At 34.8% G+C, this 14,278-nt stretch overlaps 1 protein-coding gene across 1 annotated transcript in view; it reads right to left on the reverse strand.

Moving 5' to 3' along the window:
* LOC107028892 (nudix hydrolase 3) overlaps positions 1–10,858 on the reverse strand; it is a 22,942-nt gene extending 12,084 nt beyond the window's left edge. The window contains exons 1-8 of the mRNA XM_015230133.2: positions 10,631–10,858; positions 9,254–9,433; positions 7,936–8,013; positions 6,632–6,728; positions 3,972–4,105; positions 3,474–3,555; positions 2,593–2,679; positions 268–374 (exon numbers count right to left, since the gene is read on the reverse strand). Of these exons, the coding sequence (XP_015085619.1) occupies positions 268–374; positions 2,593–2,679; positions 3,474–3,555; positions 3,972–4,105; positions 6,632–6,728; positions 7,936–8,013; positions 9,254–9,433; positions 10,631–10,725 (860 nt within the window). The 5' untranslated portion in view covers positions 10,726–10,858. The remainder of the gene's footprint in view (positions 1–267; positions 375–2,592; positions 2,680–3,473; positions 3,556–3,971; positions 4,106–6,631; positions 6,729–7,935; positions 8,014–9,253; positions 9,434–10,630) is intronic.
* Between the last annotated feature and the right edge of the window lie 3,420 nt (positions 10,859–14,278).

The raw sequence follows: 14,278 nt of genomic DNA on the forward strand, positions 1-14,278 counted from the left end.
GGGGTGTAGGGGGGGGTAGGGGGTATGTTGGCAAATACCCTTGGAAAACTTCCCTTATGAAAGTATAAACTAGTGACTAAAACAGACCTAATTTGCTCGGATGCGGGTGTGAGCACCCAACACACACCAGGGGCGGACCAGATTCGTCATCACCTAATTCTTAGGATGCTGAGATAGGGATAGAGAGTATGGGCAAATATAGACACAAGAACACAAAGAGGAAGGAGGATTGAAGAAGGAGCATAGCTTTTCATAAAGGGAACATACCATGGACTTTTGTTAATTACATAGTACATCCATTTCAACTTGTCCAACTGTGATTTATCGGCGTTCTCCTTTAGCCAGTCTCTCAAAGATGGATTGCTATACCAAACCTATGTTATGGAATTAAAAAAAAAGAGAGCATATCAATAGGAGTTCAAAAGAGGTTCTCTATGAGCCACTGCAAGCACTGAAACATAACATATATAACACCGGTTAGTCATATTCCTCAACATGGATTTTATAAAGGATCATTTCACCTAGGTTGAAAGAACATAACACGGGTCTGGGAGTGTAAAGACTTAAGAGGACCAAAATAAGTGGTTTGCATCTCTCTCCTCCAAACCTAAAATTGGAAGAAAGGAAATTTCAATTCTTGGATAAAATATTACAAGTTATAAAGGCACCTTAAAAATGTAATGCATCATTTAATTACATGCCACATTTACATAGCCTAAGACTCCTATATAAGGAGCTCCACTTGTACAATGTTAATCATCAACTCAACAAGTTTTCTCCTTCTATAGCCGCTACAATCTTCATAAAGACGTAACTAACTTCTCGTCTAGTCAAGAAGTACAGCTCTTTTCACAATATTATGGTCCTTTTTACGATACATTGCTAGTTGTACCCCTCCTCCTGCACCCATTTTTGGAAAAAGTATATAAAATTATTGACGTTGAAAGAGAACTCCTGTATACAAGCAGAGTATCCCAAAGAAAATAGAGAAGCTACATCAATTACTTTGAAATGAATCAAAGTCAAATGTTACTAATTTCTTTGAAATGAATCAACTATAACGACGTGGTAACACATGGTTTGAAACTCCTGTGTCTCATGTCAAAGAAAAGTCAAATGCATACTACTTCCACAGAAATCCATCAGCAATAACACTTGGTAACACATAGTTTTGAACTAGTTTAATGCACCAGATTAAAAAACTTTGTTCAATTTTAAGGTTTCTAAGATTTACAGGATCTTCAATATATGGCTAAATATACATATATTTTTTTGATAAAGTTAAAGTTGTATTCTTCAGGATTAAGGGTATGCTGGCTACCTCCAAAAAGTTACAAGCTAAAACCATAATTACATACATAGATCCTAGGAAATCTACCAACTGTTCTACTACTTCTATACCCTCTTCTTTACACCAAAAAAACAACATGTTAATGCAATTTTCTTTAACTTTCTGCATAGTGTTAGTAATATTCTCATAACACATAACGTTTCTTTCTCTCCAAATAGCCCACCAGACACAAGTAGGTACTACAGACCACCATCCTTTTTGAGTCTTGCCCCCCCCCCCCTTCATCCAGCAGCTCAAAAGATCAACAGTATGTTCTGGCATCACCCAGGGCTCTTGAGAAATGCTGTAGACCATGCACCACACCTGGACAGTAACCCTACAGTGTAAGAATAAGTGGCTGTTAGTTTCTTCCTTCTCAAGACAAAAAAACATCTGGAGACAATCTGGAAGCCTCTTTTCTTGAGTTTTTCCTGAGTGAGATATGCCCTTCTGGTGACCAACCAGGTGAAGCCCTTTCACCTTGGTTGGGGTGTTGCCCTTCCATATTTGTTCCCATGGACCATGAATTCCCCCAGAGTGAGTCATGACCTCTCTCTTATACAGTCTACGTACAGAGAACTTGCCATCAGAGTCATGTTTCCATCTTATACCATCTGCTTCTGTAGTAAGGCCCGTGAATTCACCCAATTTGAGTAGCAGTTCAGCAATTCTATCCACTTCCCAATCATTTAGTTTTCTCCTGAAGGTGAGGTTCCATCCCTGAGGGGACCAAATCTCAGCAATTTTAGCCTCGGTGTTGGTACAAAACGAAAAGAGATCGGGGAAAACCGAGTTGAGACACTCTTGTCCAATCCACTTGTCATTCCAAAAAAATATTTTGTTACCCTCTCCCACTTGAGAATTGACTGAACACTTCCGACAAAAAAAAACGAGCCTATCTCTAACACAATCAAATCCCATCCTTCAAATTCATTTTGACGTGCATCATACAAACTTGGGAATGTTTAAGCACATTCTTCCATGAATATGACAACATGCATTATAAGTGATGTCAGTTATGATAATGCCATCTACTATAGCTATGTCCTCAAGATTTCACATCACCGCTGGAAATCCCACACCAAAATGGGAAAAAAAAGAATCGGACTTCTTGCTCCATCGAAAAATAAGACGACGGTATTAACTAAAGACATACAAACTTAATTGCAGAAACATAGTAGACTACTTGCTTATCTAAACTGATATGCACTCAGTAAAAATACATCAGAATTTGAACTCTCACTAAAAGACAGTGATTATACCTGCACATAAAAGATCTTGTCCATGATTGTTGCAGCTTTAACAAGTAGATTTAGTGCTTCTTTGTCTGCTGCAGTCAGCCCAGTTAACTGTACAAAAAAAACTGGCATCAGAAACCCCCATTTAAGAGAAACCATAACTGTTTTCCAAACTTTATTTTTTCTGTGTCTAAATTGTGTAATTCTGACACACAGAAACACACACAGAAGATAGATGATAATCCTGCATAAGACCAAAGCAGCAGTAATTCTTTAACCGGCAGACCAAAAAAGGAAAGAATAAAAGAAATGACATACGTAAAATGATCTTTTCATTTCTTTTTTCTAATTGTTTATAAAGATCTTTCTCTGTTGTAAAATACCAAACAAGATGAGATATCCGTCACATACTCTTGAAGAATATGCAACAGCTGACATCTGACACTTCAGAACTATAGGCAGAGGAAATTAACATACGGAGTATAAACCATCTGTCATAATTAGTGAACTAGTGGTCTGTTTATCTACAAGCACTATATATTCTAGTAATCCTTAAAAGCACTTCTAAGCTAATCCAAAAAGAGAAGTAGGACTATTGTTTCAGTGAGGAGGTGATACCTTTAGTATTTTTTTCTTTTGAGAAGGTTACCTTAAGTAGTCTTAGTGAGAATTCACATCCTTTTGTTGATTAGCGATCTGAACGACAGGTTAACATTACTCATTGAACTTTTTAGTTTTGACATTAGCACCCTAGACACCAGTTTTCAGTTTTACTTTTATTGAAAAATCTAAGAAAACACACACACACACGATAGCAAGAAATAAATCTGGAGGGTAGAGCATTCTTGCATCAGATTTGTGATCAAGATTTACTGTAAGAATGACAACATGATTTAGAAGTAAACCTCTGCAGAGAGGGAAGTACTAGCATAGCGGTTTAGCTGCTTCTGAAGAGACAAACTTCTAGCTTCAGCATTTTCCTTGTACCTGTAGATATCCCACACCAGCTAGCTCAGGTACACAAAGTAATAAGTCAACAAAGACAGGATTAATATGTGATTGATTAAGAAGAAAACTGAGAGTTTCAAGTAGATATTGTTACAGCAAGACAAAGTTTATGCACAACAAGAAAGGAAAAGAACCAAGTGTGGAACATAGGACGCAAACACAATCTCATGCCTAATTTATGGATAGCTATATACAACTAAGAATCATATAATAGGAAAAGTTTTGAACAAATTGCAGATACATTGTTGAAGTAGGAAAAAATGAATGTATATTTGAAAGGCTCCTTAAAGTAAGGATAATGAACTCATATTTAAAGCTCAAGTAACCATTCTATAAGAAGATCCGATTAGTCAGTTACATAACTAGAACTTTTTCTTCGGCTATGTAAGACATACCTCTTCTCAATTATCGTAAAGAGCTGACCATATTCCCCATTCACATTATAAGGAACATACTCAGGATGTTCTTGAGCAAGCACTCTTCGGTACTCCTCAAGAGAGAGATATTTTACAGCTGAAACTTCTGATTCCTACCAAGAAAACATACGTCAATAGTGACAATTTGCACTTGGTGCAAAAGAGAAAAAAACTAGCTAAAAAGGGAAGAGAAAAAAGTACCAACTTATTATTTCAGAGCACTATATGGTTTCAGTACTATCTAAGTATGGATATAATACGAAGTTACTGTTTATCAAAAAAAAAATCAGAGCACTTGTACTCACAGTCAACAAACAAACTTTCAGAAGTTTATGGTATCGGAGTTTCAAGGGATAGTGAAACTAATAAAATTATAAGGCGTTGTACTTCACTTATACAGCATTTTAAGATTCACTCTTTGGACAGTGGGTGCAGAAAACATGTAAAACTCATGAAAATTATTACTTCTACGGGGAGGTTAAATACATGGTAAAGCACCTGACTTCAAGACTTCTTCATGGGTAAGTAAAACATGAGTGAGTAGTAGCCTAGAGTGAGAGTCGTGGCAGGCCATTATATAGGTGAGAGAACCTATGACTAGCGTAACACAATTAGGCACCGGAAGACTTTGAGAAAGCAAACACGTAACATTTATCAATATAATTGTTGAGTGGCTCCTCAAGTTCAAGTTCAAAAAAAATAATTATTGAGTGGCTCCTGAATAGATGAATAATTCAAGTGTGTGCTTGAATGATTCTAGAAAGAGGACTGAGAGCAACGCCTGAATGGTTTCTAGAGAGGAGAGATAAATTAGCATGAACAGTCACCGAAGAAAAGAATGCTACAAGAACTGTCGCTCGGAGTTTCTTGTGACCTCCTCCCTAGTCAAGTTTCTTGCACTTCTCAGTTTGGATTCCCAAGGAGCAAAAAGATATATGTTTTTTTTACTTGATTGGCAGTGAGAGGAGCAATCTAAACATCTCAGGATTTAAATAACAGGGAGGAGAATCGATGTGAACGGTATTTTCTGTCCAAAAAGAATCCAGGCAAAGCCGTATATAATCTCCTCCTACATTATCAGGTGAGAACTCATTTATCGTGGAAGATTTTGAGATGGTTCAGAATGCAACGGAAGATGTCAAGCACTCAGGACGCAGTCTTCAACTGCTACTTTATGTGCAAAAATCCAAGCAAAGACGTGGATCTCTCCTTCTGCATTATCAGGTGACAACTCACTCGTTCACCATGGCAGATCTTGAGATATTCAGGCTATAATGGACAATGTCAGGCACAGTCAATTAGGTCATCAGAGAAGGAAGAGAAAAAGAAGAAGAACGTGGGATGTTGCCCACTAGCACTCCTCAGTAGGTCTTCGAAAAGGAAAGAAATAAGAGAACTTTTGAAAGGTTAGCAAATGATTGTACATTTGAGGAATAACCTCAGTTTTGGTTTTGTTTTCCTTGTGCACCCATAAGGTTTCACTAGCTAGGTGTTCTGGTAGAGAACCATATTCTTCTACAGGTTCTATACATTTTGGTAAAAGCTTGTATATGGGAGATTTTCCCATCATATAAATTTGTTACCTTATCAAATTAAATATAAATGACTATAAAATTTTAAGAATTCATCTCCAACACCACTTAAGATAAAATAGAAACTAAAAAAATGTTACAGTTAAAGATATCCTAGTCCATTTACATTAATTTTGAAATGGTCCTTTACATTCATTCTTATTGCAGGAATTCTATTGATTTATTTTTTTGAAATTGGTAACTCTTATTGCATATTTCCAATAAATGAACAATAAACCTAAGGAAAAATGAAAATAGCATCGAGAATAATTGGAAAATTGTATACAAGACCAGAATAAAATTTGATCATTATGAACAAATCCTAAAATTTTATAGATTGAGCCCTCAATGGGAAATAAAATGGAGCACCTAACAATGCATCTTCATAGACCAGGATTATGAGATCATCCCTTTCATTCTGGGCTGACGTAGGGATTGTACTATTTGAACCGCTTTTTTTCTTGACTTGAAATCGAAATGGGAGCAGATTTGAACAAAGGTCTTAGAGTGTGTAGGGTTGGGCCAGGAGGGTCTCTGTTTCTTAAGGCCTTCTTTTTTCTCCTCATTGGAGTTATTTCACAAAGACTTGTCAGGGCAAGGAAGAAGGAACAAAGGGGGAACAAGTACACTTGGAGAGTAAAGTACAACGGAGAGTTGTATGCTGCATTCGGGAAGGATGAATTGCTCCTATTGATTCTCTCCCAATTGGTTAAGTGGACTATAGGTGCAATGATTCACTTCACAGGCGAGGTCTCTGGTTCAAGTCCAGGATGGCCCAGCTTCGCCAGGGAAAAGAATAGAAGAAGCATCTGACTACTTCATGCATGCTCCACTTGGCTCGAGAGATATAGCTCAGTTGGAAGAGTTCCGCTCTTGCAATTGGGTCGTTGCGATTACCAGTAGGATGTCTAATTGTCAGGCGGTAATGATTGTACCTGAACCGGTGGCTCACTTTTTCTAAGTAATGGAGAAGAGGACTGAAACGTTACCAAGTGACAAACACATAGTGTTCTCAGGCAAGTGCCAGAGCAACTACAAGAACATTTAACTACAAACAGAAATACTGACCTGGAGAGTAAAGGCCTCCAAAGGAATTGGATCTATAGTTGTCACCAGATATACATCATTGTATTCATTGTTGATGAACTTGCCATCATTGATAGTGCTGCAATTTATTGTGACATTCAGCATACTCCAATGACTGACATAAACTCATGCTTTGAAGCACAATAGCTTGTGAAAATGTTATTGAAGTGATGATTAGACATATTCCAGAATATCTGTATTGTTTTCCTTTCTTCCTGGTAGGTTATTATAAAACTATCACGAAAGTATTTGATTACCAACCAAAAAAAAAAGAAGAACTATCAAGAAAGTGCTCCAATTGTTAAAAGTCCACTAAATTGTGTATAGCGTAAAAACCCTCAAAAATTTGGACAAAATGGACAGACATTTGAACAACATTTGGGAGAAATACTTCAAATATTAGTAATAACTAATAACCACATGTCTGATGTCACAGATATGCTTGAGTTATATCTGCAAAGTAGAACTATATGATACTATACCACAGTCTAGTACCCTCCAGGGTGGCCCAGTGGTTTGGGCTTGGGACTTCCATGTTGGAGGTCTCAAGTTTGAAACCCCTTGCCAGCGAAAGCAAGGGGTTTGCCTTTCTCGGTCGAGCTTGTGGCACCGGGCTTGCCTAGTGCAGGTTACCTCTCCTATGTGGTTTTGAGAGCTATTGCATAGGAGCGCGGGTTTTACCTTGTGCGCACCCAAAGCGGCTGCGGGTTTCCCTTGTCATCAAAAAAAAAAACTATACTATAGTCTAGCCCATGGGATCAAATAAAACAATCAGAACCAATAACTCATAAGAGAATGATGGACCCCAAATTTAATGACTGAGGTTTTGGTAACTCTAGGCTTCAAACACACAGCCAATAGCACCACATACTCTAATCTTTTAGGAGCTAATTAGTAATAGACTTTTTCAATAAGAAACTAATGAGATTAACGTTTCCTATACTGTAGCTATCAATAGTTTCTTTTCTTTGTTGTTCCACTTCTCTATGCCATCAAGCTCCCTGACAGCTCAAGGTGCAAATAAAATAACAGACATCTACTTCGAAACTTATAATTTGGTAATTCAGCTGCATTATTCAATTGCAAAGAAAATATTGGCATATATAATGAGATCTTATTTCTAAATTGACTGATAAAGGAATAGACATTTGTCCAGAAGAAACAAAAAAAGATGATTCAACAAGAAGGGGAAGCATGAATTCACAGCTCTGAGTCAACAGACAATTGCTACTGCTTAATACTGTATAATAAGAAGACATGAAGAAGTAGAGCTTTAGTATACCAACCACTCTTGAAGAAAAACAAATATTAATTCAAATGCATCTTTTGGAAGAGTTACACCAAGTTCTTCTTGAAGCTCTCGCCTGCAAGAATGTATAAGTCAACAACAGTAAAAGCCCCATCAGAAAAGCATTTAGAAGTGTGATGTATGCATTCACACGGGAGAGAACATGTAGCATTGCAAAGGAGTGTAAACTTTCACATACAGACAATCTCGTTACATAAGAAATGTGTATTACACAAAATAATCATATTTAAATATTCTACATAATTACAGAGTATTAGAAGTTGCAGTTAGTGTTTTTACTTGGACAGTTGAAACCAAATGAAATAGATGATACTTGAATGATCATATGCACTCCAAAATTGTAACAACTGACCATTACTTAAGAAAACAAATAAGCAAGTTGTAGGAGATGAACATTTGTGAAGTGTAAAAATTCATCAGCAAAGCTATTTTGAAACTGTTTTTTATAAAAACAAAACTATTCATCAGCAAAGCTATTCCACTTTACGCAGCACATAAAGTGTTTACATAAATTTGCATGAAAGAAAACCAGAGGTGTTATTGGTGTGTGATCCATTTCATTATGAATCGTGTCAGATACTGCATTTTTCTTTTTTGAAAATTTAGAGAGTGTTTTTATGATGGTAAAAGTAGTACAAGATAGAGAGAAAACAGTTGTCATTTCAATCATCATAGCGTTAAATTTAGAGAGAGTGCATTTCATGATGGTAAAAGTAGTACAAGATAGAGAGCAAACAGATGTCATTTCAATCATCATTGTGTTAAATGCCAATAAACCAATCCGCATTCTATATATATTTTTTCTGATTTTTATGACTTTATCTCAGTAATAATCCCTAAAGAAAAGAAGCTAGAACACAGCCTTATTGAAAATGAAGCAAATTGCTGATTGTGTCAGATACATAGAAGGTTGGTTCACAACAGTGGCTTCTTCTTTTTATTTGAGAAAGAGAAGGAAGAAAAAGGAAATCCATTGGTAGATGAAAAAGACGGCAACATATAGAGACAGAAAAATACGGAACTCTGAAATTTCGAGTAGCCCCGCGACACAATTATTTTTTTTTTTTTGACAAGGTAAATAACTTTATTAACAATTATGGAAACACTGGATATAAGTCACATAACAACTACCAGACAATCTATGATCATGGGATAAAAGTTACCAAATAATGATAACATACAGAAAACGTTATACTAAGAATTTGCATAAGGCCAGATAAAAGCAAAATCAGAAAAATAAGTCCAGTTCATTTGAAATTATATCTAGAAAGCTCAGCTACATGCTGGAAACCTACATTGCTGAAATAAGAGATGAATCTCCAGCAGATATATGACCTGCACTCGAGATATCCCATTGACCAGCCCAGGAATCCTTGCAATCAGCACGTCGTTGGAGAAGTAGTTCTTGTGTACTTTCAGCAAATATCCACACATGAACAGCTCGATGGTAGTCTCCATCTCTGTGAACATCCCCTCTGAACAAGTAGCACAATAATAGACATCATTATCCCCATAAGTTCATTGTTAATAAAGCTTGGGGAACAGAATTACAAACCATAGTTTTTTATGACACGTGATAAATTTGGGCAACTATGAGCTTAGATTTGTTAAATTCTGCCAGTCAATTTAATAAATTTACTATCTTGCCCAGATCCAATTCACTTTTCTACTGTTCATTTATTTTGGAAGAATCTATGACAGAGAAAAATCTGCTTTCTTCGTCTTCGAAAATTGTCTTCAAACATTAAGTAGAGAGAAGGTATTGTCCTGATTAAAACAGGTGGGAAAAGAAGAGCATTTAAAAGATTCATTAATCATTACTGAGTACTCGTCATTACTCATTCTTAGTAAAAAAAGAAAGGAGATTCATTAACAGTCTATGAGGTTCGCATTTCATGCAAAATAAAATCCGTAGTATCATCCCCTTTACATGAAAAGCATGCAATAAGCTACTTTTCTATCCTATATACACCAAAATTTGATCCCTACAACCCAAATAAAAAAAAAACATACACAATTCAAATACTCCATTACTTATGCCAACATCTTACTCAGCTAAATCTTTGCATTCCATTAATATGCCAAACCAATAGATACTACCAAAAGATATTGCTCTTCCCAATCAAGTGGGGTAAGAAAGAACAAGAAAAGAAAAAAGATCAAAAGTCATAACCTTCAACTGGACTACTTTGCCCAAGACAAGAGGGGGTTGCTTGAATTATTAGCACCCTTCACCTCCAACCCTAAGGTTGTCACCTAAGGAGGGTTCGGGAAAAAAAAGTCTACTTTGCCCAAAAATATTACAATACATTCAAGCATAAATGATCGGACATTCCCCAACCCCACACATAGCAGGAGCTTTCGTGCACTGGGCTGCCTCTATTCAAGCATAAATGCACTAACTATTTGTTATATTCCATTGGCAAGAACTACGAAAAACAGGTGTCTGTAAAGTTGCTCTAATTGCTAATTCAAAGCATAAAAGATGAGAATAGCCATAAGTAAGTTAATTGGACGAGTAAAACTAGTCAATTTACACTGAATCGCACAATTATATAGCCCAACTAGTTTGGATTCAATCATAATTATTGTAATCAAAATTACACCAATAATATCAATATTCATCATAACCCATATGAAATTTTCTTTGTTTTTGATGTGGGTTTTTTCACCTGGATTTAGAGTAGCCGGTTTTTTCTCCAGTTTTTGTAAGGACGTCAAAATACTCTTCTTCCTTCACTGTCGTTTGATCAAATTCGGCAGCCATTGATACTATTTTTTAACTTCCTAAACAAACCCACAATTTTGTTTCTTGAAGAAATGCTTGTAAATGGGGGTTTGTTCAATAGAAAAGTGAAGATATTACACTAGAGAAAATTAAATGAAAGTGTCAAATAAGTGTTGGTTTGGTTTTTGGTGACAGATTTATAGAGAGCTGGTCAAATTCGTAATTAAGTAAATTTTGGATTAAATTAATATTTTTAAAATTTACTAATCTTTTATAAAATATGAAAAAGCACTTTATTTTTCAATTTTTATAATTCTATTCAAACCATTTTCAAAACAAAAAGTAAATGGAAATAGGATTTTTTCTCTTCTTATCTCCCAATGTTCTCTCTTCTCTTCTTCTTTTTCCTTAATAAAATCTGAAAAATTCGACAATCAAAACAAATATTCTTCTTCATTATCTTATCTTCCTCCTCATTTTCCATCGTGACTCTCTCCTTTTTTTTAACTGAAGATTTTGTTCGACTTAAAATGGGTAAGTTATTTTTTTGGGAGATTTTACAATTTTGAAACAATACTAAGTTTTTTTGGGGGTTAATGAACAATAAATCGTTCTATAAATGTGAAAATGAATAATAGGGTAATGGTACCTATTATTTATTGGTTTAGAAATAAAATTAACAAACTCAAAAAATCATAATTTGAGAAAATGTATATGAAAACAATGTAATGTTTTCATTCAGTGAAAATTCATTTTTTGTTTTTTTTTGTTGTTCTTTTTGTGACCATTTTGTTCATGTGATTTAAGAAATATAGTTTTATTCAGTTGTTCACAAATATTTAAAGTGTAGGAGATTGAAAAAATCTATTTCTCAAGGGAAAAGGGTCTGATATACCCTTCAACTTTGTCATTTAGAGCTGATATACCCCTTGTTATGAAAGTGGCTCATATATACCCCTATTTGTAAACAAAGGGCTCACATATACCCTTTTCCTCTAACGGAAATGAAAAAAAGATAATTTTAATCAAAATTTTTATTATTTTTTTCTAAAAAATATAATCCTATATGAGTAAATTTAATCCTCGTCAAACATATATTTTTTGAATTTTTTTTATTTCAATGTCTAATTTATAATTATTATTTTGATAATCAAATTTATTTATGTTTCACTAATATTCTTGTAAAACTTATTGTAGATGACCAAATTTTTTCTTTGAATACGAAATTAAATTACAATACACACAAAAAAAATAGTTTAATTTTTTTTCTTTAAACTAAGGAATGGAAAAAATACAAAATAAAAATAAGAAACTCAAATAATTATAATGAAAGAAGTCAAAAAATAATTTATGTATGAAAAAAATTAAAATATACCTTGAACTTTGATAGAAGAATCATATATACCCCTAAATAATTTTTGTAAAATAATAAGAAGTGATAAATATAAATTTAAAACTAATCTTTTAACTTCCGTTAAATGAAGGGTATATGTGAGCCATTTTGTAACGGCAGGGGTATATGTGAGCCATTTGTATAACGGTAAGGGCATATATGAGCCACTTTTATAACGAGGGTATATCAGCTCCAAATAACAAAGTTAAGGAGTATATCAGACCCTTTTCCCATTTCTCAATCACTATCTATAATTAGTGAAAGAAAAAAACAATGACTACTGCTCTGTATCACACTCAAAATCAAAAGGCAAGGAGAACAAGAAGGAGAAGGAGAGGACCTAGAGATGGAGAAGGAGAAATTGAAAAAGAAAGCAAAAGAGAAAGAGAAAAAAAGTCGAAGTCGTCAATTGTGATGTGAAGCAACAATATCCACCATTGATTAGATTGATGGTTATGTATACCACTGTGGATTACTTTTTTTGTTGATAAGTTGTATAAAACAATTGATGAAGTGTTTATTTTTGCTGATAATATTAATGATTTTTTTGTTGAAATAAATGTCAATTTATGATGGAAAAGAAGAAATGTGGTGTAAAAAACCTATGTTGTAAAAAACACCACAAAATTATCTACAATGTGCCCCAACAGAAAGAATATATATAGCAATATATGACACAGAAAGAAGATATGTGGCAACATATGTCACAGAAAGAAGATATTGCCGAAAGAAGATATGTGGCAACATATGTCACAGAAAGGACATATGTGGTAACATATGTCACAGAAAGGAGATATCTGTCAACATTTCATTGTTACCAATGTGGTATCTGTGTGGCAACATATATAACCTTAGTTGTAAAATAAAACTATAAAATTATTTGCATGTACCCCAACAGAAAGAATATATGTGGCAACATATGTCACACTATGAATTTTCAAAAAAAAATTAAAAAAATAAAATAAATTTGTCTAAAATAATCGTCCTTTCATTTTCCCTCTCTCCTCTCCTCTATAAAAGGTCGTTTCGTTTCATATTTCAAATTTAATTTATTTTTACTAATTTTCTTCTTTTCTCTCTTTCCTTTCTCTCATTCCATTATTTCTTTACAATTCAAACTGTTGCTATGTTTTTTACAACATAAGTCGTAATATGTTGCGATTTTCTTCTACAACAAAGCGTCGTTGCCCTCATCATTTCTAGTTTATCGTTGATATCTTCTAAGATAAAATATAATAGTTATTGGTATTAAATCAGGACTTTTTTTAGTGATTTTTATCACTTATTTGTTTGTAGGATGGTTTGGTTGTTATTCTTTTTGAAATATTATCTGGAAAAAAATGCATTTTAAGATGTACATGTTGTCACATATGACATGTCTGTTGCAATTTTTCCAACAAAACGTGCATATGTTGTCCCATATGTCACTTCAAGGTTGACTAAATCGATAATTGAGCGATTTAGGAATGAAAAAATGTCAAATTGGATCAAATTTTATTACTTTTGTAACGACCTGTTTAGTCGTTTTGAGCAGCAGATTTTATTTCTGGAAAAACTGGCTGAGTCGACGGATCCCACGACGGACCGTCATGGGCACGACGGACCGTCGAGGGGGTCTCGTTCCAAAACACTTAGAATTCTGAAAATTTGGTACTGAGATCGACTCTCTGAACTTCGCGACGAAATGGCAGGACGGACCGTCGCAGGCACGACGGGCCGTCACAGACCCTTCACTGAAATTTAGTCTCTGAGCTTTGTGACGGACCTGCAGGACGGACCGTCACAGTCGTGACGGACCGTCACAGGCTCCGTAAGCTCACTCGGGTCGGAAATTCTGCTAAAGTTTTAAAGGGGCGTTTTGGACTTTTCATGCTTATAATTATAAAGTTAATGGATTAATATTAATAATTCAATTACTTGGGGGTTAAAGGAGACAACCTTAAAATAAAAAGTGGGTTATTTTATTCGTCTTTTATACTTAATTATATGCTAATTAGGGTAAAAGAAGAAGGGTTTTGAATAAGAAAAATAGAAAGAACAGAGGGAAAAGAGAGAAACGATCGATCGAGAGAGAGGAAGAACGCAGCTTTGGAGAAGTAGATTTCTTGATCACAATTCTTCGGTGGAGGTAGGTTATGGTTTATGCTATTCGTAGTAAACTCTTAATAGCGAATGATATGTATTGGGTAGTATTGTAAA

This window comes from Solanum pennellii, chromosome 8 (assembly GCF_001406875.1).
Source record: "Solanum pennellii chromosome 8, SPENNV200".
NCBI lineage: Eukaryota > Viridiplantae > Streptophyta > Magnoliopsida > Solanales > Solanaceae > Solanum > Solanum pennellii.